The sequence below is a fragment of the Oryctolagus cuniculus genome, chromosome 7 (assembly GCF_964237555.1).
Source record: "Oryctolagus cuniculus chromosome 7, mOryCun1.1, whole genome shotgun sequence".
Lineage (NCBI taxonomy): Eukaryota > Metazoa > Chordata > Mammalia > Lagomorpha > Leporidae > Oryctolagus > Oryctolagus cuniculus.
Window position 1 is genome coordinate 12,673,232 of NC_091438.1, and position 25,255 is coordinate 12,698,486.

General features: G+C 43.4%; 1 protein-coding gene across 7 annotated transcripts in view; it reads right to left on the reverse strand.

Annotated features, from left to right (window-relative positions):
- Positions 1-25,255, reverse strand: part of RBM33 (RNA binding motif protein 33) — a 150,497-nt gene that overhangs the window by 17,302 nt on the left and 107,940 nt on the right. For 4 of the 7 annotated variants that reach the window (XM_070077227.1, XM_008263875.4, XM_070077226.1 and 1 more), the window contains 4 exons: positions 24,660-25,004; positions 22,667-22,915; positions 19,194-19,844; positions 820-1,029 (listed from right to left, as the gene is read on the reverse strand). In XM_070077227.1, coding sequence (XP_069933328.1) covers positions 820-1,029; positions 19,194-19,844; positions 22,667-22,915; positions 24,660-25,004 — 1,455 coding nt within the window. The remainder of the gene's footprint in view (positions 1-819; positions 1,030-19,193; positions 19,845-22,666; positions 22,916-24,659; positions 25,005-25,255) is intronic. The other 3 variants (XM_008263877.4, XM_008263874.4, XM_008263876.4) reach the window with 2 other exon arrangements.

The window sequence follows — 25,255 nt, forward strand, 5'->3', positions numbered from 1 at the left end:
TGTTTGCATATGTTCAGGACAGATTTTTGTAAGGAACATCTCTGAACTGTAGTGGTTGGACCCACGGATGTGAAACCCATGGATAGGGTAGGCCGACTGTAATTTAAATCCTCCACAGAGACCCAGAATGGTCTTCCTGTTAACACTTAGAGGCGAGATAAGAGCCAGGGAGGACTGGAGGCTGCTAGTCTGTCAGGAAGAGGCCCCAGCAGGTGCTACCGCTCCCTCTCCCCTGCCTTTCTCCCCGCCCCTGACACGTGGTCAGGGCCATGTGCCTCCAAAGCCAGCCACCCTCCTATCTCCTGAGGAGATGGAAACAACGCCTGTCCCTAGAAGCTTCCAGAAGGTGTATGGGCACTCACTCCACCCCACTGAAAAGGGGACATGATGGGTGCCAGGGTTTGCTTCCTGCATGACAGACAGACCCACAGGACAGGGAAGGACTGAGGAGCCAGAACCAGGCCACTGTCAATTCCCAGGCAAGTAACTTCACCCCCAAGGCCCTTGGTTTCCCCTCCTGGAAGCAGGAATTGCTTCTATACTTGAGAGGTCCCTGGAAATCAGCACAGAAGAAAAGTATGCTTGGGCTGGGGCTGCCTGCGTGGGTGCACACGCACAGGCAGGCACCTGCGAGCTGGGTGCAGACTGCAGCACAGCTGTGGGGGGTTACTGGCCCTGTCCTGTCCCTGGGGGGAAAACGTCACTGTGTTTTCAAGGCTCAACAAAGGAATGTGGAGACTTGTTTATTGAGTGCCCCTGAGAAAGGCAGGCACCCAGGAGAGAGCTTCTAATCGTACAGGCTGGGAGAGCAGGCAATACCTTCTTTGCTGGGTGAATTCCTTGGATGCTTTTGATCCCTGGAGGCACGGCTGAGTGCATGTGGGGCCCCACTGGTGGGTGCTGGGGCTGCTGAAGGGCCCCCTTGGTCAGTGTCACCTTGCGGGCAGGCTGCTGGCGCACTTCCGCAGGCTGCGGCAGCCGCTGGGGCTGACCCTCTGCGTGGAAAAAGCCGTCACTTTCTCCTCCCTGCTGAAAGCAACAACACGGCATACCATTCAGTGTCTGCTCGCCCCACCGCTGACAGCTCCCTGCTGCACCAGGGAGCCCACCCCAGCCAGTGTCAACCGAGAGGCAAAGTCATTCCAGACACGTGGGAAACGGGATGTGCCATCTCGCGGACAGCCAGTACGGAAATTTCTAACTGGATAATGGCTAGGCTTTAACAGTATTTGTCAAGTTTACGTCTCCATGTTTTAGAGGTTCATTTATTTATTTATTATGAAAGTCAGAGTTACAGAGTCAGAGGAGGGACAGACAGAGAAGGAGAGAGAGGATCTTCCATTCACTGGTTCACTCCCCAAATGGCTCCATCACAGACAGCAGCTTTACCTGTTATGCCACAACTCTGGCCCCTGTTTTTGAACTTTAAAACAGTAAGATCTCTGTTAATGTCTGTATCCATTTAAGAAATCTGTGATTATAACAAGTGTTATTTAATTGCCAGAGTACACTTATAACTTTCAACCTAACTGAATTATCAGCCTGACCTCACTGGTTACGGTGAGAACGTGATACGATCCACTTTCTCCAGCACAGGGCTCACTTCCCTGCCTCCTGGGGAGAGTGACCAAGCACACAGCAAGCGGCTCTCAAAGAAGCACATTCACTCTCTGAAGTCCAGAAGGATCAGAGAGCTAACCCCCTGTGTTAATGTTCCCTCACTTCTCGACCTTAAAGCTGATGAACAACTAAGAAACAGCTATACTTTCAGGTTGTGCTCTCCATGCTGCCTGGACCACTAGACAGCGTAAAAGACATCACTGGACGGCACCTGACTGCTGCTTTCAGTCTTACGCACGGTACCTTTCCAGCAGAGGAGCTGGAGATGAGGAAGGAATGAGCGAACACCAAGAACATGAGACCCTGTCCTGTTAAATTCTGTGATCTTGATAGAAACGGATGCTTCGAGTTAAAAACTTAGATTAAGACTTTATTAACAGGATGCCCTACTCTCAACATAAACAGGAATCAACACTGGGTAATTAACCTTCCCTGTAACGGCCACTCGGCTACGTCAGAATCTCCGAAGTGAAGTCAGTCACCTAGCTCAGGTCTGTATATCCAAGTCCCTCTCTTCCTCCCCAAACTTAGCTTGTAGAGACCATTTCACGGACACCAAGCCCCACCCAAAGGGACGGAACAGAGACTAAAGGAAGATGGGTGTAAAGTCTACTACGATCGATCAAAGTAACTGGCACCCAAGGAAAGCTGAGCTAACAAATGCCACAGAAGTGCAAGACGTCAGGCTATGGTAACAAAGAGGTGAGCAAACCTTCTCTCCTCAAATACAGTATAGAACTGGACAAAACTGTCCCCCTCCCCCCAAAAAAACCATCTCAGGACAATGGAAATCAACCAAAGTTAAACAAAAGCAGCAGCTCTTATTCCTGAGATCTGAGAACGGTGCAGTCTGTAGCCTTCCAACCCGGCGCTGTGCCAGCAAACACGGCAGCTAAAGCAAGCACAGGTTTGGGCAGGAAACCCAGACGGGTCCAAATCTCCACAGCAGCACTGTCAGTCACAGGACCAAGTCGGTAGGAATGCCTCGGGGAAGCCCAGGGATCCGTGTGCTTCTGCTCACAGCCCTGATTGGAACAAGCAGCACACTCGTCAGAAACCTACTGGAACCGAAAAGGCCACAGAAGGCCTGTGCAAGGTCTCCCCACATGGTGCCTGGGACGCTGTGGAGCTTAGAGCTCCAACCTGCCCACAAAGAGATCACTGGCCGCAGGTGGCTGTGCAGGGTCCAGGGACCTGAGCACAGTCTCTCACAATCACCAGCTGGCCACTAAGCAAGGCAGAGCAAGAGGGCTGACCCCCAGGGAAGACAAGCTTAACAAGAAAAAGAAGAATCCAAAACTACACAGACAACAGTTAAGCCACATGAAAATGAAACAATATATCAAAATTTAGTGGGTGCAGATAAAACAGTTACCTCAAAAAGGAAAAAATAAGACCAAAAATCAGTAATTTGAGTTTTTATCTACTAAAAAAATCAAAATCAAAATAAAACTGGGGGCCAGCGCCGCGGATCACTAGGCTAATCCTCCGCCTGCGGCGCCGGTACTCCAGTACGACGGTACCTGCGGCGCCGGTTCTGGCTGCAGCCCGGGAGTGCAGTGGGGGATGGCCCAAGTGCTTGGGCTCTGCACCTGCAAGGGAGACCAGGAAGAAGCACCTGGCTCCTGGCTTTGAATCAGCGCAGCGCCAGCCATAGCAGCCATTTGGGGAGTGAACCAATGGAAGGAAGACCTTTCTCTCTGTCTCTTTCTCTCACTAACTCTGCCTGTCAAAAAAAAAAAAAAAGAAAAGAAAAAAGAAAAAAAGAAAAAGAAAATTGGGGAAAATTAGAAAGATTACAACACGTAGCAGTGATACAGTATATAGAAAACTAGAGAAAAACACTGAAATTCAAAGTTGGGTTTTTTTGGGGGGGTTTCATCAAAGTGATATTCTTTAATTATACTGAACATGAACAAAAGGGGAGAAGACAAATAGCCATAATCAGCCACAAAGATGGACCGAGCATCACAACAGACCCTACAGAAACTGAAAGGACATTACAAACAACTCTACATCAACACAACAAGCAAAGGGATACATTCTCTAAGACACAGGTATCAAAACTGACTCAAAGCAAGGAGAGAATTTAACCAGACCTCTAAGAACTAAAGACAATGACCCGATAACTAGAAACCGTTCACAGAGAAAAATTAAGTCCAGACACCTTCACCAGCAAATCCTATCAAATACTGAAGGAAAAAAGACTAACAAGCTCACACAATTTCTTCCCAGAGAAAGCAGCACCTTCTCATTGAGCCTGGTACTAGCCTGACACAAAAGGTAAAAACATCAAAAGAAAGGACAGCCACAAAAGAATATTCTTCATTAGCAAATATTGAAAAAAAACTTTACAAGATATTATCAAACCTGAGCGAGTAACACAGGAAAAGGATCACATCTCATGATCAAGTTAATATTCAACCCAGAAACGAGAAACTGGGTTAATACCCCAAAATAAACTAATCACACAAGCAGAGTGAAGGGCCACTTAGTAATCTACTTTTTGAAAAATTTATTTACTTATTTGAAAGTCAGAGTTAGAGAAAGAGAAGGAGAGGGAGAGGAATAGGGGGTAGGGGGGAGAGAGAGAGAGACAGAGAGAGTCTTCCATCCACTGGTTCACTCCCTAGATAGCTGCAATGGCTGGAGTGGTACCAATCCGAAGTCTGGAGCCAGGAGTTTCTTCTGGGTCTTCCATGTGGGTACAAGGGCCCAAGGACTTGGGCCATCATCCACTGCTTTCCCAGGCCATAGCAGAGAGCTGGATTCGAAGTGGAGCAGCTGGGACTTGAACTGGCCCCCATATGGGATACCAGCATGGCAAGTGGCAGCTTTACCCACTATACCACGGCACCGGCCCCACAGTCTTCTGCTTTTGTCAAAGTCAGGGCTACTGAAGACCATCAGTAGAGTTGCTTGGAAGTGCTGTTTTTACTGGTGGTCATTTCTGTCTGACAAAGTGATATTCCCCACCGGAAAACGGAAGCACTAGAAAAAGGTAGACCAGTCGCAGGACTGGATTCGTGTAACTGTCAGGATGCTGATGTGTGCTTTTTGAAACTTCTCCACGAGGCGTGAGCAGGCAACCCACTCAGGTACGGATGGGAGTATTCCAAGTGCACAGTTTGCCCACGTCTTTACTAACTGCTCTGTTCTAGGGCAGGCAGACAGGCAGTGTGGCACAGCAGGCTGGGCCACCGTTGGAGACATCCACATCCCATACTGGAGTGCCAGTTCCAGCTCCAGCACCTTCGCTCCGGATCCAGCTTCTTGCTAACGCATCCTGGGAGGCAGCAGATGACGGCCCAAGTGCTCGGGCCCCTGCCACCCATATGGCAGACCCAGATGGAGTTCTGGGCTCCTGCCTTTGCTCTGTCTGCTGTAGGCATCTGGGAAGTGAACCAGCAAATAAAAAGATCAATGTCTGTCTGTCTCTCTCCTCACTCCCCAACTCTGCCTTTCAAGTTGAAGAAAATAAACATTTAAAATAAGTAAGTAAAAAGTTTTGCTCTTTCTATTTTTGTATATACTTGAAACTTTTTATGCTACCAAGCTTTAAAATTTGATGACATATAAGAATACTTCAAAAGTTCATGGAGGGCCGGCGCCGCGGCTCACTAGGCTAATTCTCCGCCTAGCGGCGCCGGCACACCAGGTTCTAGTCCCGGTCGGGGCGCCGGATTCTGTCCTGGTTGCCCCTCTTCCAGGCCAGCTCTCTGCTGTGGCCAGGGAGTGCAGTGGAGGATGGCCCAAGTGCTTGGGCCCTGCACCCCATGGGAGACCAGGAGAAGCACCTGGCTCCTGCCTTCGGATCAGCGCGGTGCGCCGGCCCCAGTGCGCCGGCCGCAGCGGCCATTGGAGGGTGAACCAATGGCAAAGGAAGACCTTTCTCTCTGTCTCTCTCTCTCTCTCTCTGTCCACTCTGCCTTTCAAAAAATAAATAAATAAATAAATAAAAATAAAATAAAATAAATAAATAAAAAGTTCATGGAGAGGGGCCGGTGCTATGGCAAGATCAGTAAAGCCACCTCTTGCAGAATATCTCATATGGGTGCCGATTCGAATCCCAGCTGCTGCACTTCTGATCCAGCTCTCAGCTGTAGCCTGGGAAAGCAGCAGAAGATGGCCCAAGACCTTGGGTCCCTGCACCCTCACAGAAGACCCGGATGAAGCTCTTTAGCTTCGGGTTAGCACAGCTCAGGTCGTTGCCCATTTGGGGAGTGAACTGGCAGATGGAAGATCTTTGTCTCTGTCTCTGCCTCTCTGTAACTCTGCCTTTCAAATAAATAACTCTTAAAAAATAAAAAAAGTTCATGGAGAAACAACTATACGATAAATTTCGATATAAGAAACTTTGACAGCCATGCATAGTTTTTTAAAAAATAATGCACTTCCATGAACTTTTTCGGGTACCCTCATTTACCATATATTTTAAGTCAGTGACCTATCATTTATCAATGTCTTTAAAATCTTGTTGCAATGATGGCTTCTGGCAGTGCAAGCTTAGTTCAAGACTCAGAAATCCACTATCCATGTGTGAAGAAACGCTGCACTGTCATCATGAGCATCTTCCCTTTACAGACGACGTGAGTGGGGAGCAACATCAGGCCACCGAATCCTCCATTGTACCGACACACAACAGTCAGTGGACTGTGAATCTTCACGTCTCTCAGTAATGCGGACAATCAAATGAACTACGGGAATTTTGCTAAGAAAATATTTTTTAAAAAGATCTATTTATTCATTTATGTATTTGAAAGAGCTACAGAGAAAGAAAGAGAGAAACAGAGACGGAGATCGATCTTCCATCAGCTGGTTCACTCCCAAAAGGCCAGGGCAGGGGCAGGCCAAAGCCAGGTTACCAGAGCTTCTTCCAGGTCTCCCAACATGGGTGCAGGGGCCCAAGAATTTGGGCCATCTGCTGCTGCTTTCCCAGGCACTTTGGCAGGGAGCTGAATTAGAAGTAGAACAGCTGCATCTCAAACCATTGCCCAATGGGATGCCGGCATCACAGGCAGAAGCTTTACCTGCTACATCACAAAACTGGCTCCAAGAAAATCAGTTTTTTTTGTTTTGTTTTGTTTTTTTTTTTTAAGATTTGCTTATTTGAAAGAGTTACAGAGAAAGAGAGAGACATCTTCCATCTGCCAGTTCACTCTCCAAATGGCCACAACAGCCAGAGCTGGGCGAATCTGAAGCCAAGAGCTTCCTCTGAGTCTCCCATGTGAGTGCAGGGGCCCAGGTACCTGGACCATCATCTGCTGCTTTCCCAGGTGCATTAGCAGGGAGCTGGATTGGAAGTCGAGTAGCTAGGACTTGAACTGGCCATCCATATGGGATCTGGTGAAGCAGTAGCCTTACCTGCTACGGCACAACACCAACCCTCCAAGAAAACTTTCTATTGTATAGACGTAAGTAATCTAAATAAGCCCTTGGGTCAGCTTAACTAACTAGGATCTAATGATAACTACAGTATATGCCAGATTTTAAGTGCTCTAGAAAACCACAGGTATAAACCCTAGTAAGTTTGCTCTGGTTCACCATGTTAAAATGCCTTGTGTACTATATTTTTAAAACTGAGTAGTTTTTTTTTCTTTTTAAGATTTATTTATTTGAAGTCAGAGTTACACAGAGAGAGAAGGAGAGGCAGAAGAGAGAGGTCTTTCATCCACTGGTTCACACCCTAGTTGGCCACAATGGCTGGATCTGCACCAATCCGAAGTCAGGAGCCCTGAGCTTCTTTCGGGTCTCCCATGCAGGTGCGGGGGTGGCCCAACGACTTGGGCCATCTGCTATTGCTGTTCCAGGCCATAGCAAAGAGCTGGATCAGAAGCAGAGCAGCCAGGACTCAAACTGGCGTCCATGTGGGATGCCAGCACTGCAGGGGCGGCTTTACCTGCTACACCACAGTGCTGGCCCCAAAACTGAGTAGTCTTGATTGTGCTTAAAAATATTATATAACCCCTGCCAATCAGTACACGTGTATGTACTAAATGTCACTACCACAATTAAAAGTCTCAGCTCCTCAGCTTCTGACCCAGCTTTCTTTCAATGTATACCTTAGGAGACAGCAGTGATGGCTCAAGCCACCCACATGGAAGAACAAGATAGACATCGGGGCTCCTGACATCTGCCTGGTCCAGTCCTGGCTGTTCCGGCCATTTAAGGAGTGAACAAGCAGATGGAAGCTTTTTCTCCTTGTCTATCTTTACTCTCTGCCTCTCAAACATTATAAAAAATTCAAATAATATAAAAAACAAATTTCAAAAAGACAAAAAAAAAAAAAAAAGAAAATAGGATGTTACATTGCAGAAAAACTTGAGAAAGTACTCTGCCCTAACGGGGAAAATGCCCATGATAACATGATAGACAAGCTATTCCGGTTACTTTTTCTTTCAGCAATCCAAAACTAAAAACAAGATAATTAGGGAGTGGCGCTGCGGCATAGCGGGTAAAGCCCCTGCCTGCAGTGTCGGCATCCTATATGGGTGCTGGTTCTAGTCCCAGCTGCTCCTCTTCCAATCCAGCTCTCTGCTATGGCCTGGGAAAGCAGAAGATGGCCCAAGTCCTTGGATGCCTGCACCCACGTGGGAGACCTGGAGGAAGCTCCTGGCTCCTGGCTTCGGATCAGCAGCAACTTGGGAGTGAACCAGCTGACAGAAGATATATAATACATATAGTATATAACATATAAATATATTAAAGATATATAATTTATAAAGATATATAACATATAAAGATATATAAAATATACAATGTGTCTATGTATTTGGACAATAATACATAATACTGTAGCGATCTGATGATCTGTAAACTAGGGAATCAGAACCTAAAATCATCAATAAAACACCAAACAAGAATAATTCTCATCCTTGTTATTTTGGATGCGAGACTGGGGAAAGTTTATGTCTGACAATCATATAGGACAAGAACCCTGAAAAATAAAGTTACTTTTATCTTCCTTTCAAGGAAAGTTTGCTTCTAAGTAAGTTTGATCTCTATTTAAAGTTCAAGTATCACAAAGGGCCTCAACTTTCCTCACCTCTTTCAGGAATTAAATATCCTTATACAGAGGGAAATATTAGACCTGTAATATCCAGAAAGGGTCACTGACACTATGGTGCCATGCCTCACGGAGGATATTTTAAGCAATAGCCTGAAAACACAGGAAGCAATGTCCATGATGAGGCGGTGACCATGGTCGGGACTGTTCCGGTGCCCCCACTCGTTTCATGGCAGCTAAATCCCATCCAATACCAGCTCTGACTTCCAAATCCTTCCTGCCTGAGAAGTTCCCTGCCATCTGCTCACCTGGCCTGTCCGTTCAAGAACGCCCCAGCTGACACAGTCTCCAATGCCAAGGTTACTCTGCTGTGGAGCTGCTTGGTGGTCCTCACAGCACACATCACTACTTAAGGGTATGCCATTTGTTTCCTAGAGGCACTGATTCCCAAGCATCCTCAGGAAGAGAGTGAAGTTGGGCACAGTGCAGGCAGATACCAAGTATGAGTATTTGTTGTCAAAGACAGACACAGAGAGTGGGGTACTGCAAATCAGGACTGTGATGACAACTACCTAACTTTCAGGAAAACCTGATCCTATAAACTGTTTACTAAAAAGTTTGGAGAAACCCCTGGAAAAGTTCAAAACTACTTACATTCAAAACAAGTTTTTATACTTTTATATAAATCTAAGTTATAATAAAACTTTGTAACCCAAGACATTCCTAGATCTTAATCATCAAGAGTTGTGCTAAGGGCCAGCGCTGTGGCACAGCAAGTTAAAGCCCTGGCCTGAAATGCCAGCATCCCATATGGGTGCTGGTTCTAGTCCCAGCTGCTCCTCTTCCAATCCAGCTCTCTGCTGTGGCCTGGGAAAGCAGTAAAAGATGGCCCAAGTCCTTGGGCCCCTGCACCCATGTGGGAGACCTGGAAGAAGCTCTTGGCTCCTGGCTTCGGATCGGCGCAGCTCCGGCCGTTGCAGCCATCTGGGGAGTGAACCAGCGGATGGAAGACCTATATCTCTCTGTCTCTACCGCTCTATGTAACTCTGTCTTTCAAATAAATAAAATTAATCTTAAAAAAAAAAAAAAAAGTGGTGCTATAAGGACCAGCGCTGTAGCATAGAGGGTAAAGTTGCTGCCTGCAGCACAGTCATCTAATATGGGTGAAGGTTCGAGTCCTGGTCACTCCACTTTGAATCCAGCTCCCTAGTAATGCACCTGGGAAAGCAGAAGATGGCCTTTGTACCCGCATGGGAGACGTGGAAGAAGCTCCATCCATTGCACCCCTTTGGGGAGTAAACTAGCAGATGAAAGACCTTTCTCCCTGTCTCTCCCTCTCTCTGTCTGGAACTCTGCCTTTCAAAAATAAAAATAAAAAATAAAAAATAGAGAGAGAGAGAGTTGTGCTATAATTCAATGTGTTTCATTAATAATTATTTGCTGAATGTCGACAATATGACAAAAACTGTACTGCTTTTTATGTATGTATAGAAATTTGTTTTCCTTTAATATTTCCTACAAAGTGAGTAGTATTCTTTCTGCAACTAGTATTATCCTGAGTCTGCACATGAAACACACCCAGCCTTTGGTCACACACTAAGTGCCTGAATACCTCTGGGGTTCCAAAGAGGTGGTTTACACTGCCTCGTAGGGGAGGAGCTTACATTAACACACATTGTAACTTATTCAGCAAGAATTGAAACAAAAGAGGCTAACCATGATTCAATTAAGTCACTTCAATTTAAACCAAGGGCTACTATAAAGTACTTTTGATTTCTTCTGAAGACTATGCTAAGTACTCAAAACTTTAAATGTAAGTAATGGGTTTTCATTTCATAAGAAATACTGAAAAACAATTTTCCAGTTGAGAGAATATTCTCTGAATCTAATACAATAAAACATTATTTTATAAGGATTTTTTTTTTTTTTTTTTTTTTTTTGGACAGGCAGAGTGGACAGAGAGAGAGACAGAGAGAAAGGTCTTCCTTTGCCGTTGGTTCGCCCTCCAATGGCCGCCACGGCCGGCGCGCTGCAGCCGGCGCACCACGCTGATCCGATGGCAGGAGCCAGGTGCTTCCCCTGGTCTCCCAGGGGGTGCGGGGCCCAAGTACTACCATCCTCCACTGCACTCCCTGGCCACAGCAGAGAGCTGGCCTGGAAAAGGGGCAACCGGGACAGAATCCGGCGCCCCAAGTGAGACTAGAACCTGGTGTGCAGGCGCTGCAAGGCGGAGGATTAGCCTAGTGAGCTGCGGCGCCGGCTGTTATAAGGAAATTTTTAAGGAGTTACTTCAGTTACTTCTAGGAAGAGGGCACCGTATACATAACTAAGTTGTGGCCAGAAACGTATTTTTATATCCATACTTACGCAAAGACATAGACAGAATCTGAATAGGAACCACACCAAATTAAATCCACCCATCTATCTTTTAAACCTATGCACACTACAGCATTAAAAGAGTTCCATGAAATTATTAGTACTACTAAGCTATGTAAATTTCAAAATACTGTTGATTCAAATTAGGAATGTAAGCAAATAAGTGGCTGTGTGTGGATGGAAAATTACTTTTTATCCATAAAAGTCTGGAATTTATCCAGGGTGGCACAGTTTACTTTTGAACTCTTCACACAGCACTATGTTTGAATACAATTTTTAAATAGCTTCCACTTCCTCCAAGAGATGAGGAAAAAAGTAGTTCAGCCACCTTGGACCGAAGGGGCGTTGTTTTTTCACAAATGGTATCTTTTAATGAATCCTGTAAAAATGCCCTCTTAGACTTATGTTTATTTTAATAAATATCTACATGTATGTAGATATATATTTATCTCATCACTTAAATGAAATGAGCTTAGGGAATACTTTTTATCAGCTTAATCACTATTTAAAAAATGAAATTTGAAGCCACCAACATTAGCAGGACAAATTTATTTATAACAAATGGTTTAAATGTATAGATAAAAATGCCTATTGATACTGTCAGGGCTTCTTGCAATTTGACAGATCAAATCTTATTTTCATTCTTAAACCCTATGAAGAAGTGATATCACTGACTTGCATTCACTAGCGAGCAAATTGATTAATCCCCCTCTATAGAAATCTCAACTCTTGATTATACCTATCAGACGTTAAGCAGCATTATTCTAGAGTGACAATACTTGACAAATTCCCCAACCATTTTTCTCAGCCTTTGTGGCCCTGCTAGCTTGTATTAACCCTGATGAAAAATTAATTTTCCTTATCTTCTCCTAAACCCCAAAATCCAAATCCGCCAAACTGGCAACTCTTTCTGTAAAGGTATTATGAAAACCTCTAAAAGATTAATTGCATGTCTTCAGGTGACATTAAATTAATTTCTGTACTCATGACAGACATTTGATACTCCACACTGAGAGGACAGATAACATTGTCAGGACACACAGAAGGACAGTGGTGCAGTGTCCCAGGGCAGCCTCTTAGGAATTCTCCTTCCGATAAGGCCGCACTTCACTGTCACCCGCAATGTTGCTGATCTCACAGCCACAGACCTCACTGAACAGGTTTCTATTAGCTACAACAATGCGGGGCCTATCCCTGTAATCTTTATAAAGCTCATTCAGAATCTGCACAGTAAATGATATGCACGCTATATGAAGCTTCTAAATATAAATACATTTAAGGCTCCTCTATTTTTTCTTAGGCGACAGCCGAATTAAAGGAAAGAAGACAGGAAAAAAATAAACAGGCTCTTCCAGGTTTCCTAGGTCAATTCCCTAATGAAATCACTGCAATGTGGACATTTCATATTTGCAGTTTTCGTTTATTCTGTGCAATACATTCTCCCGACATAGTGCCGACCATGCAAAACACGGAACCAAATCTAAAACACCATCTATCTAATTCTGGAAATGGGTCTACACAGGTTTATTTAAAACCAAATCCACGATGTTGAAGAGATCAAGCCAGACAGACTTTGTAACTGCTGGGCTTCATTTAAGACAAGATTCTCTCAACACATGCATTCAACTTTGCACAAGAAGTCTTCAGAGAGTTCATGGAAAATGCCTAGTAAGAAAAAACTGCACGGATTTCAAACACAAGTTTTGCCCCAAAATAAACTTATTGTTCAATTCTATTTTTTCTATGGAGTTTTTTGAGGTGCCTTCATAGCATGGTGACAGCACATCATAGTTACTCAATTGCTCACTGTCTCTCTTCATAAAATACCTTTCATGATTAACTGGATTTGGAAAAAACTTGTAAAACCCAATCAGCTGGCCTTTGGAGGAAGAAGGCAAAGCCCCGAGCCTCTGAGGGGATCTGGCACCAGACAGCCAGTGAGTGCTCAGGAAGCAGGTCCCTGCTGCCTTTACTGAGGCCTTGGCTCCCTTCTCCGGCCTGGCCCACTTCTGGCGGCTGGGGGAATTTGGGGAGTGGGCAAGCAGATGAGAGCTCTGTCTGCCTGTCTCTCAAATAAATAATAAAATTTTTAAAATCTGTAAGTAATCAGGTAAAAAAAAAATCACTGTGCCAACGCCTCCTATGTTGACAAGACACTGAGATTTTTAACATAATATGTATGATGTACTTGAAATGGCCCTAGACTCTAAAAACAGAGAATTGATGGAAAGACTGAGCTCCACTCCAGGAAGCAGCAGTAACTGTTTATTCCTGGCAATGACCTACTTAAAGAAACACAACACAAAACAAAATCCAACCAAGTCAAGCAGCTTCTAAGATTTGTTCTTCTTCTTTTGTATCTTACTGAGCAAAGATCAGACCTGCATTGAGGCCTCGACGGTCAACGACTGGGCACCCCAGCACCCAGCCTCCACTCCTGAGAACTGGAGACTCCTCGAGACAGGACTGATTCCAGAACTGAGGCAGACAAGAGACAAGGTGAGCTGGACCATGCTCTTGCACCAGAAAATAAGGACACGTTCCAAACTGATGCAGACCATCGAGAACACAAAGCCAGCCTGAAGGGGCCCTCCCCCGTCCAACCTTGCACAATCCTAACATCAAAACAATTATAAAGAGGGTCCATTGCATAAAGAATTCATAAGCCCATATTGATGTGAGTAACTGAAGAAATTAGTAACTGAGGGAGAAAGTTATCAGAGTGGGAGTATAATAACTGATGAACTCAGGAGTGTGGGTATGAGCAAAACCAGTGCCTGCCATTAGCGAAAATTTGGTAAGAAACAGGACATTTATTAGTCTGAAAGCAGCTTCTCGGAAATGACTAGTTACAGAGAGCTAAACTGCAACTCTATGATGGGGACTTGGCAAACACAGCCCTAGCCAAGTGATCGAGGTTGATCCTGCCAGTACTGGACAAGCCTCCCAAGTGACAGAGAGGCGGCCACGATCTTCCTTCTGTAGCAGTCTGCCGAAAAAGCACAACCTGAACCTACCCGGAAGAGCGTAGGACAAACCCAAACCAAAGGATGTTTTACAAAATAACTGGTCTCTGTTCCTTAAAAACGGCAAGGGCAGAAAACACAGAGGAGGGCTCAGCAACTGTTCCAGAGTAGAGGAGAGCATAACTGAGACACACGATCCTGGACTGCGTCCCAGATGAGGAGGAGTGCAGAATGGTGTGAAGGCCGGGACCGACCGTGTGCGCTGAGTCACACGACACTACTGCAGCAATGGGAAACTTTCCAATTTTGGATAATACACAACTGTGGTTTTCTAAGAAACTATCTTCCAAGATAATCCTCATATACACGGATTTCAAAAATTTTTGGATAATATAAACATCTTTCAATTCTATCTTCCACCATCATAAACCATGTCTCTAACCTACTCTCAAATGGTTTAGGGGGAAAAAATCAGTTTTTGTGTACTCCAAAGGACAAAAAAAGGATAAGGATAAAGCAAAAGAGGCACAATGTCAACAGCTGGCTCATGAGGTAGAGTGTACAGAGGAATTCCTTGTATTGCCTTACAGCGTCTCTCAAACCGAAATTATGTCAGAATCAATCACTCTCCTCCACAGTCCCACTAAAGAGACCAGGTATGTACATACATATCATTTCTCTAAAGACAATCTGGCAAGGGTAGGAGAGAAAGCAATCTACAAATACAGTCCAATCCCCCAAAGCAAGATCACACAAAATAAATTGGGACCTTCTGTAAGTAGCATTTTGACAGCCTTTTAAAAATAAAATACAAGAGTATCACAATCGGACAGCTGGCTTTCCTGCTGGGACATTCTGCGCTTCTCCCATTTCTCTGTGTGGCCAACAGAACAAAGGACTGTTTACTTAATTGGCTGCCAAATTCTTAAAATTTTCATTACTTTGATCAGAATAAAGCAGCTGAATTCAGTATTTGCTTTCATTTTCTTAAATAACACTATAAACAGTTACTCCAAATAAAACTTTTTTCCCCTTAAGCTAAAAGTAAATTGTAGCAATATTTATTGAGCTACTATCATGTACTCAGGGCACCACGCTACTCACTGTACATGAGTTACAACATTTAATCTTTACAGTAACCCTGGAAGGAGCTGATCTTCTTCTTCCTGATGAGGAATCTGAAGCCAAGTAACCAAGAAGACAGGAAATGAAAAGTAAGATGCAAACAATGCGAAGACTGCCATTCTCCCTAAATGGGAAGGTGGGAACTGACTAAACAACCTCCAATGCACACATTTGTTCTAATTCTTTTTGACTGTGTTTAATCACAAAGAATGGCTGAAGGCAACTGTAAGCCTAACCTAAATAAATATTTTATATTTTTATATTTGCTCTCCTAGTGCATTTTTTGGATTACAGATTAGTTATTTCAAAATTATGACTTAACAAAATGGCTCTTTTGACTTCTCAAAATTAAATACTTAAAATAGCATTCTGAGAAACAAGCAAAGGAAAAGTATTTCTGTTTTCCAAGTACTAAAAACAGAACCAATCCATCAAATACAACTCTAAGTGGACTACTTTTATAAGTCATATTCAGAGAGACACATGTAATTGTAGAAATAATATTTGCTGGAATCTAAAACCACTATAAGGCAGCATTAATTTGTTCCTTCTGTAATTTATCAAATATAGAAAATAAAATATAACGGGAGGTCTTTCATAAACATATGTGAACACTCTTGTGCATACACAAGGGAATGTCAAAAAGTTTGTAGGAAACAGTTACAATAAAATTATTTTCATGCAAAAAATTTCAGAAATTCATGCATATGAACTATCTTCAAAGAGTTCATGGAAAATCCTATTATATTAAAAAAAAAAAAAACAACTATGCATGTGTTTCAAAAACTTTCTGCCCTAAAGTAAACTTTACTTTTAATTCTATTTTCCACGAACTTTTTGAAGTATCCTAATACTTTAACTGCGGTCACTCACCATAGCACAAGTTCTTGAATGGTTCTACACCTAGTGATAGCCACACATCCTGTTTGAAGATTGATACTAGAATGGAGAGACTACTTTTGTTTTTTGTTTTTTGTTTTTGTTTTTTTTTGACAGGCAGAGTGGACAGTGAGAGAGAGAGAGACAGAGAGAAAGGTCTTCCTTTGCCATTGGTTCACCCTCCAATGGCCGCCGCGGCCGGCGCACCGCGCTGATCCGATGGCAGGAGCCAGGAGCCAGGTGCTTTTCCCGGTCTCCCATGGGGTGCAGGGCCCAAGCACCTGGGCCATCCTCCACTGCACTCCCTGGCCACAGCAGAGGGCTGGCCTGGAAGAGGGACAACTGGGACAGAATCCGGCGCCCCGACCGGGACTAGAACCCGGTGTGCCAGCGTCGCTAGGCGGAGGATTAGCCTAGTGAGCCGCGGCGCCGGCCTGAGACTACTTTTCTAAATGCAGGGATAACTTCATTAAATGTCAGATTTAGTTATACAAGTTTAGGTTAGAAAAAGGTAAAGCAAATACTCTCCAGGAACCAGGACTCTTGTTATACAGGAGTATTAACCAAGAGTGGAACACTTTTTTACTAAACAAATAATACAGAAATAAAATGTACACACAATATTCTGAGAGGTACTATGTTCAAGCTAATCCTCCCACAATGCTAAACTCCCTGTCAGCCCTTGACTGGGTGGCAGGTTCAATACTGCACTTAAAATAATTTAAGATTTTGCATAAGCACAGTGTATCCTTGAACATGAAAATACCACAGCCAACGGAAGCAGAGAATGACCTGGATACAGATGCCAAGGTAGCAGCCAGCGACAAAAATAAAAATCAAATAGATGTCAGTGCATGTAGCACAATCTGCAACTGACAATTATGTTGTCTTAAACAGTTCCCACCCACAAAAAAAAAAAAAAAAAAAGAAAAGAAAAGAAAAGCAGGGGTAGGAGGATTATGGAAATACTATTCTTTCTAGTTCAGGGAGACAGAGTCTCATCCTCTGTTACGTCAAAAGTTGCCAGAAGGCTCTGCGTATAGAGCTGCTGGAATGAATCCTAAAATAGAGACATATTGGCTACTTAACTTAACGTTTAAGAATTTAAGGGACAGATTCTCTCTCTTTTTTTTTAAGCCATTTCAAAGTACTAGTTTGGCAGATAGCTATTTTCATAGAAAATTCTTTTTCCTATTTACTAAAAATTAGTATTGGTTTTTGAATAAGGTCTAGTATTAAAAATAATTTTTTCCACTGAGAAAAATGATAGCAACGATTCAAATAGTGTTTTTTTTTTTTAATGGAGATGTTTGTTCATTTAAAAGCTGCTCTTTGATGGCAGACCCTTTCCCCCCAACCCGCCACTGCAGCAGACTGTGCGGAGATGGCTGTTAGGGTAAAAGGTCTGTAACTCAAGCAAACAGATGAGACTCTGGGGCAGGCATCTGGCCTAGTGGCTAAGCCACCATTAGGACACCCCGACCCACATCAGAGTATCTGGGGGTTAGAGTTCTGGCTCCGGACACCAACTTCACGCTATTATACACTCTGAGAAGCAACAGTGATGGCTCAAGCAACTAGGCTCCTGCCACTCAGGTGGGAGATCTAGACTGAATTCCTAGCTCTGGGTTTTGATCCCAGTCAGATGGTTGAGAGTGAACCAGCAGATGGAGTGTGCACACTTTCCCTGTCTCTCTCTCTCTGCCACCCAAATGAATAAAAATAAAATAAGACACTGATTAACATAGTATGCTTAAAAAAACAAGGTCAAAAGAAAAAGTTCATGGATATGTAGAAATTGATGAGTCCTCAGGCTCTCACCTGAATATAACAAGTTCATGTAAACTTAATTGATGTAACACAGCTCACTGCTCGTCTACATTTTGAACCACAATGAACAGATATAACAAAGATTCAGATAAAACAAAATTATGGGTCCTACTGAATAGTCTCTCTATGGAACTTTTAATTTATATTCTCCTATAAAAATTTTTCTAAAACCATATTTTTAGTCTACAAACCTAGGAATAAAAGCACTACAACTTAACTAGCAACTAGCAAAGTGAGTTGTTCTCAATCCTCCACAGGAAAGGCTATGCTGCTACCACGGCGCGCCTTCTGCATTCCCACGTGCCACCCGTTTCTCAGATGCACCAGGACTCAGAGGTTCTTTTCGTCTTTTGCTGCACAGTGTTTTGTGTCTGCTTTCTTAAGTAATTATCGTTAGTTGGCCTACTTGGAAAGCATACATTTTTTACAGTTTTTGCCCTTCCTTACTCAATTAGTAACACAAATTACATCATTGTTATAGAGTACAACACTGGCAAAGTCCACAGCATTTGTCATAGAATTGTGACTAAAGCAACAGATCAGAATCACTTACTAGAACTAAGACTATGCAAGAAAATGCAAGAAAGCACGTATTCTACCGGATACTGCTCTATGAGACAGGCTCTGTGATGGCCATCTATTTGCAGATACTTTACTTCAGAGCACTGAACTTCCCCTCACTATAGTGCAGAGCTAAAATTCCTGTGGCCTTACAGGAAATTATCTGAAATGGGCACTGTTCAAAGCTAAAAGAAAGGCATGCTACACTTTTGAAAACCTTAAGATCAGATCCTCATGATTTCAACCGGAATTCAGTTTCCCCCCATTTTGTAAATGAGAGAAACTTCCTCAAAAACAAGACAGGCCTTTGGACCAAAGCTGCTTAGAAGTATACATGACGACATACTCTGGCCCACCATTCCCCCTCCAGTTGCTCTCTGAATTTAATGCTATACACAACAGATTATTAGCTTTGTGTAAACGAAAATTTTATTTTTAAAACAAACTTGGTGATTCAAGTTTGTTTAATTTTAGTTACCACAAATTTATTTATCACAATGTGTTATATTATTGTTAAAAAGAAGCTAAAATTGGGAAACGTCTAACTTTGGGATTCTAACACAGGTTTATGACTCCAAAGAAGAAGAAGAGGAAGGAAAAAAAGACTCAAAAGAAACCAAAAACAAAATGGGTTCCAGTTTCAACCCAGTTTCAAGTAGTATTTAAATGACAATTCTTATGCTGACTTCAAGTAGATAGAGATTGGTCTACATGATCATTAACAGAAGTAATTTTAATTCTCTTTCATCAAAAAACGTTCTCTGGAAATTAGCACATTCGAAGTGAAACACACACTTTCAAAGAGGTACTCATAAATCTCATCGACTTACCCCGCCTGACAACTTAATCACCCTGACCTTGGAGCTGACATGCGGCCCATCTCCACTGCCGCTGTTGGCCCGGTGCATGACAGTCCTTTTGACACCAGGCTTCATATCCGGGGGCTGGCCCTGGATGGACGCCACGCGAGCAGTCTGGGAGGCAGGTGGGGGCTCCTCCACATCTGCAGGCTTTATCTGGAGTACTTTGTGCAACGGCTGCGTTTGACTTTGAGGTACTGTTCTGGCCTGTCTCAAATGTTTCAGTGGTTTCACCTGCTGTCCTTGATACTGCATGTTAGCACCAGATGGTACAAAATTTGATGTTTTGGGCTGAACATTTGAAACAGTGACATCTTGGCTTTTAACAAGCAGTCTGTTTTTCACATTCGGTCTGCCCTGTGCACCTGGATAGGGTAACAGTGGGTTACCATTGGTGGGTGAGGGTGCAGCTGTCTGCTCCTCTTGCTCTGCTGGGGGCTGGGGGACATAGAGCTGCTGTTGCTGCTGCTGCTGTGCAAGTCTCTCCAGTAGCTCCTTCTTCCTGGCACCAGCCTGCTGCTGCCGCCGTAGCTCCTTCTGTTTCAGGATTTCTTCTCTTAGGCGTTTCTGCTCTTCTATCTTTAAGCGATATAACCTGGTTTCCTCATCTTCATCAGGAAACTAAATGAGAAAGCAGACGGAGTTTACTTTGCCGTACAAGGTAGGGTGATCATTCCAGTCTTTTCCAACAAAATAAGAAAATACATTTTCCAAAAACCCTTTAATTCAGCAATGGGAAGAAGTCATTCAAAATCTGCTTTAAAGACTGTAAGTATAATTATCAAGGGAGGGGAAAAAATTACACAGCTACAGCTAATTTGGAAATTCTTATCAGAACATTAGCAATGAAATAATATAAATTTCCACTCATTTACAAGTTTGAAACCAATTAAACTATTCATTTAAGATATCAAAATATGCTTCAAATGGGAATGGCAACAGCAGGGAGGCCCTGCTGTCACACGGGTTTTATCTGGCTCTTCCCTGACAAACCAACAAAAGGTGGGAGTAAATGACCTGAAAGGCACTGATTAGAACTATTGATTTTTCGTACAGAATTTTCAGCCTGATCTCAAACTCATTTGTCACAGAATAATTGGTTATAATGAACAGCACAAGTCAATCTCTCTGACCTTGAACTCATGCACTCTCCTCAGAATCAAAATGTTGCCAATTGCAGTATTGGAATATTAATGGTATATAAGGAATGCCTTTAATATTCCAGCTTCAAACCATTCTGAAAGTCTATTTTAAAAAATCTTGAAAGAGTCCAGTAACTTTTATTTAAAAAAAAAAAAAATCAAGAAGAAACTTTTCTAAGTTAAGCATTTATGAAATTTTGTACTATTCTTTTAAAATCATCTATACATATCCACAGATCCCTTTTTTTATAAGAAAATGTAACAGGTTTATTCTATCTGTAACTCCACTATTTAAAATCCTCCCCATCCTGACTGAACGTTAACAATGAGGACAGAAAGACAAACGTACAGCTAAGGAGTCAGCTGACGCCCTGGGAGGGTTGGGCCACACGGCCTTGCCATTTTGGCCAGCTGCGCGACCTCACCTCAGAATGAGGGAGATTTCCAACAGCAAATGTGAGGCTGAGGGAGGGCTGCTGCACAGACAGGCATGCAGAGCAAGAAGTGACGATAAGCAGTCAGATAGGAGTGCACACAACACTTCCAACAGCACACGGACACCACGCTCGGGAAGGGGCAAACAGAGGTGGACACAAGAACACAATACCCAGGGCCCACTGTTTAAAGATGCAGGAATAGAGGCCGGTGCTGAGGTACAGTAGGCTAAGCCTCCACCTGGGCTGCTGGCATATAGGCACCAATTCATGTCCAGGATGCTACTTTTCTGGTCCAGCTCTCCGCTTATGGCCCAGGAGAGCAGTAGAGGATGGCCCGAGTGCTTGGGCCCTGCCACCCATGTGGGAGACCTGGAAGAAGCTCCTGGCAACTGGCTTCGGATCAGCTCAGTGCCAGCTGTTGCGAACATTTGGGGAGTGAACCAGCAGATGAAAGACCTTTCTCTCTGTCTCTCCCACTGTCTGTAACTCTACCTCTAAAATAAATAAATAAAAATAGTAAAAATAAAAAACAAAAACAAAATCACACAGAAATAACTGCTAATCATAAGGCTATTTTCCCAAGCAATTAAGAAAAAGTTACAGCATGTTCCAGAATACAGAAATGCTTTAGAAACGCTTCCATCTAAATAGAACTACCATTATCACTGTCAACTGAGTGACTAAAAGAAATAAGGAATATTTAGCTAAGTAAAAAAACCTAAGACATTTCTTTAAAACAGCTTTTAAAAAACTTTAATCCTGATCCTGTGTATGTACATAGAAAAATTAAAAGTAAATAACAAATTAAGATATTTACCTTATATCATAGCAACCTACGAGTTTCAGTTCATTCAAAGCATATTCTTAAAAAATTTTTAAAAATTTGAAAGGCAAAGAGAGAGGGAGACTGTGTGTGTGTGTGTGTGTGTGTCTGAGAGAGATAGAGAGATAGGTAGAGAGAGAGAGAGACAGTGAGTGAGAGAGAGAGAGAAAAACTCTTCCATCTATTGATTCACTTCCCAAATGGTTTCAACGGCCAGGGCTGGGCCAGGCCAAAGGCAGGAGCCAGGAACTCCACCCAGGTCTCTCGTGTGGGTGCAGGGGCCCAAGCACTTGTGCCATCTTCCACTGCCTTCCCAAGCACATGAGGTGGAGACTCGAACCAGCATTGTGGTACGAGGTGCCAACTCCGCATGCAACAGCCTCACCTGCTGTGCCACAATGATGGCCCCATAAAGTATCTCTTTAAAATAACTCTCCAGAAGAATTTTACCCAAATTAACTAGCCAGATGTGGCTGGTGGTATGGCTAAAAGATAACTTTCCTCATATTATTTGCTCTCTAACAAAGTAATGCATTTGTGACTGAATTCTGCTCAGCTAAGTCAGTTTACACATGAGTTATGAGCAAGGTATACAGCAAGATGAAATTATCTCAATCCAGCTTCCAATTTTTTTAATATTTATTTTTAAAATGAAAAGTCATCCTTCTAATAAGAGCTGATTAAATGTTAATTCAATATTTTTACATCATTACATTTCTTTTTGATAACATTACAAACTCCTTTGTGCTACAACTCTTTTTAGTAATTATGACAAGCTGAACTCTAAAGTCTGCAATATTTACAGAATCCGTGGGCCTTTTACAGAAAGCCTGCTAAGCCCAGTACACAGACAGCTACATAAATACACAAACCTAATACTGCAAACGACTGTGAATGCAATTTATGTTTTATGAACATGTCTGCCAGGTTAAAAGCAGGATCCAGCTGAAGAAAGCGGGATGGTTTTCTGAGGGTGAACTAGGGGCACAGTTCTGTGGTCTTCCTGAGACCAGATATTCCTCAATAAGGAAAAGGTCCTACCTCCAGTTCTGTCTTTGCTTCTTCTTTGGGGTGAGCCACGGGGCTCACTGGCTTCCCCTTCACCTCAGTCTTCCCCTGGGAGCTCCTGGAAGGTTTCACTTGAGCTGCAGGGGTGGAGGAGCAGCGACTGCTGCTCACTTCTATGACGTGTGAGGGAGCGATGGGTAACTCACGCAAGTTGCTGTTCCGAGGGGCAGTGGGCTGCATTTGCTGCATTGGTCGTTTGGTTACATTCTGAGACGCTGTGTTCTATCCCAGGAAGGAAGAAATTAATTACAGTTGGAAAGAAACATAGCAAAAGGAACACATAAAGCTACAATTATTAAGTAAAAATATCAACCATTCTAATCAGAAAGTGACTTTCTGTTTTGGGGGCAGATACTTTTTTCCTTGCTGAATATCTTTTATGCTAAATACTGCCTGATCCCTGTAGCACCGCCCCCTAATGTTAACTGGTGATGTATCATACTTGCCTACAGACAGGCCCTCTGTGTAGAAATTATACAGATTTCAGTTGGTGCTTCAGTATGGGAACTAACATTTTTAAAAGAACCAAAAAGCACTCTATCTGCCACCAAGAGTCAACTAGATTAATGACACTACCATTTTTACTTAGTCACCTAAATTTAAAGTGAAAAAAGAAACAAATCAAGCATTAAGTCAATGGCCCAAGAAAGATGATTCCCTGGAAAACAAAGGCATCAGAAAGCTGTGCTGGGGAGAAAACGCGTGGTCTTGTTCACCTCAGGGCCAGGTAAAAGAGAACCAGTAGTCGGGGAGGGTATAGTTCCCGGTCATCCAGGTCAGACAGCCAGGGGCACAAGCTCAGAGTGGCCGGCTATTATCCAAATAAATGAGACCCAGGTTACAAAGCACACTCTTCTCAGATCTAGAAATCCTTTATTTCTTAAATTATCTTAATCTTACTTTAAGATGACACAAAGAGGCAGGTTATTAGGAAATCAGACTCAAAGCAGCTACACAACATGCTTGAAGCTCAGAGGCGAAAAGGAGATCCTATGTATCTCTTACGCGCCCCAGACACACACACGGCCTTGTTTCACCTTCACTCGCTAGATAAGGACACTGAGGGGGCGAGGGTTCAGACTTCAGAGGGAAACCATGACCTGCATTTATTACTTATACCTACAGCCTTCTGTGCCTATTCACAAATTAGCAATTATATATACATATTTTATATATATATATATATGTGTATATATGTATATATAATTATACTCAAAACAAGCTAAACCCCAAAAGAATAACAGTAAAAAAGTTTCCGAAACCCAGCAGAGTGTTTCGGGGTGAGCAGAATACAACCCATAGGCACAATCTGGTCTTACAGACAAGCACTATAACCATTAACCACACTGTGTCTTTCTCCTAAAAAACTACATTACAAAAGTCTCTTATAGAGGGAAGGTATGTAATGGAGGTCCAGACAGCACCTGCATATAAACTCTTTGCACTTGATATTAGCCAAAAGGCTGAGATGCGATGAACATAAACTCTTTGAAGTGAAAGAAACTGCCTTCCGTTACACTAGATTCCCGACCAGTACAGTGGTACTTGGCAATATGACGCTCAATTCATTTTCCCTGAATTCATTCACTTAGTTACTCAGAGCCCAGAAAGCAATCTACACATCAAAAAACAAGGCACTGGCAAAGGCACAATGACTCCACCCCAAGGTACTTTCCCAAGTTGTGTGTCAATAATTATCACTACATAAAAACCTAAGTACAGGAAAGTAACACGCTGAAGCAAACATCAACCTAGTCTCAAGGCACAAAAGGAGTAAGTAATTTCTACAGAGAGGACAAGCTGCCAAGTGCTTTTTTAAAGCAGATTCACGTCAGAAAGATGTACTACATGTTCTAATAGTTTAAATCAAAGCTGGAAAATAATCTAACTCACAAATGACACTCCAAAACTTCTCCAAGCTCAGACGCCCCAGGAAGACCCAGCGCTGGCACTGCTTGACACTTACGTGCCTGAGCCCCTGGCGCTGGGGGCACTGCATCCGACTGCTGTTTGGCTGAGGCTGAGCCGTCTGCACGTGAGGCCTAAACTGGGGCTGGGACATGGGCATCAGAGGAGGGGGAGGAACAGACAGGTGGTGGTGGTGCTGAGGCTGGTGCTGGGGCTGGTGCTGGGGAGGGGGCTGGTGCTGGGGAGGGGGTTGGTGTGGGGGCTGGTGTGGGGGCTGGTGCTGGGGCTGGAGAGGCGGCTGGTGCTGATGGTGCTGCGGCTGCTGGTGCTGCGGCTGCTGCTGCTGCTGCTGCGGCTGCGGCTGCGGCTGATGTGGAGGGGGCAGTGGAGGGTGCAACGGCCCCTGCCGTTTCAAAAGACAAAGAAACACCAGTTAGCACATGGATATACCAGGTACATTCCAGTTCAACTATTTCCTTTATAACCGCAACACAAAGAAACCTATTGACGCTGCAATAAAAGATTGTTTTTGTATCTGTGGACAAGATAATGGACATCCAATGCAGCAATAAGCCAAAAACTGCCACCTTAAATTTTATATTCACCCTAAATTCTTTCAGTCCAATAATTCCATGAAGGCATCCAAAGGAAATT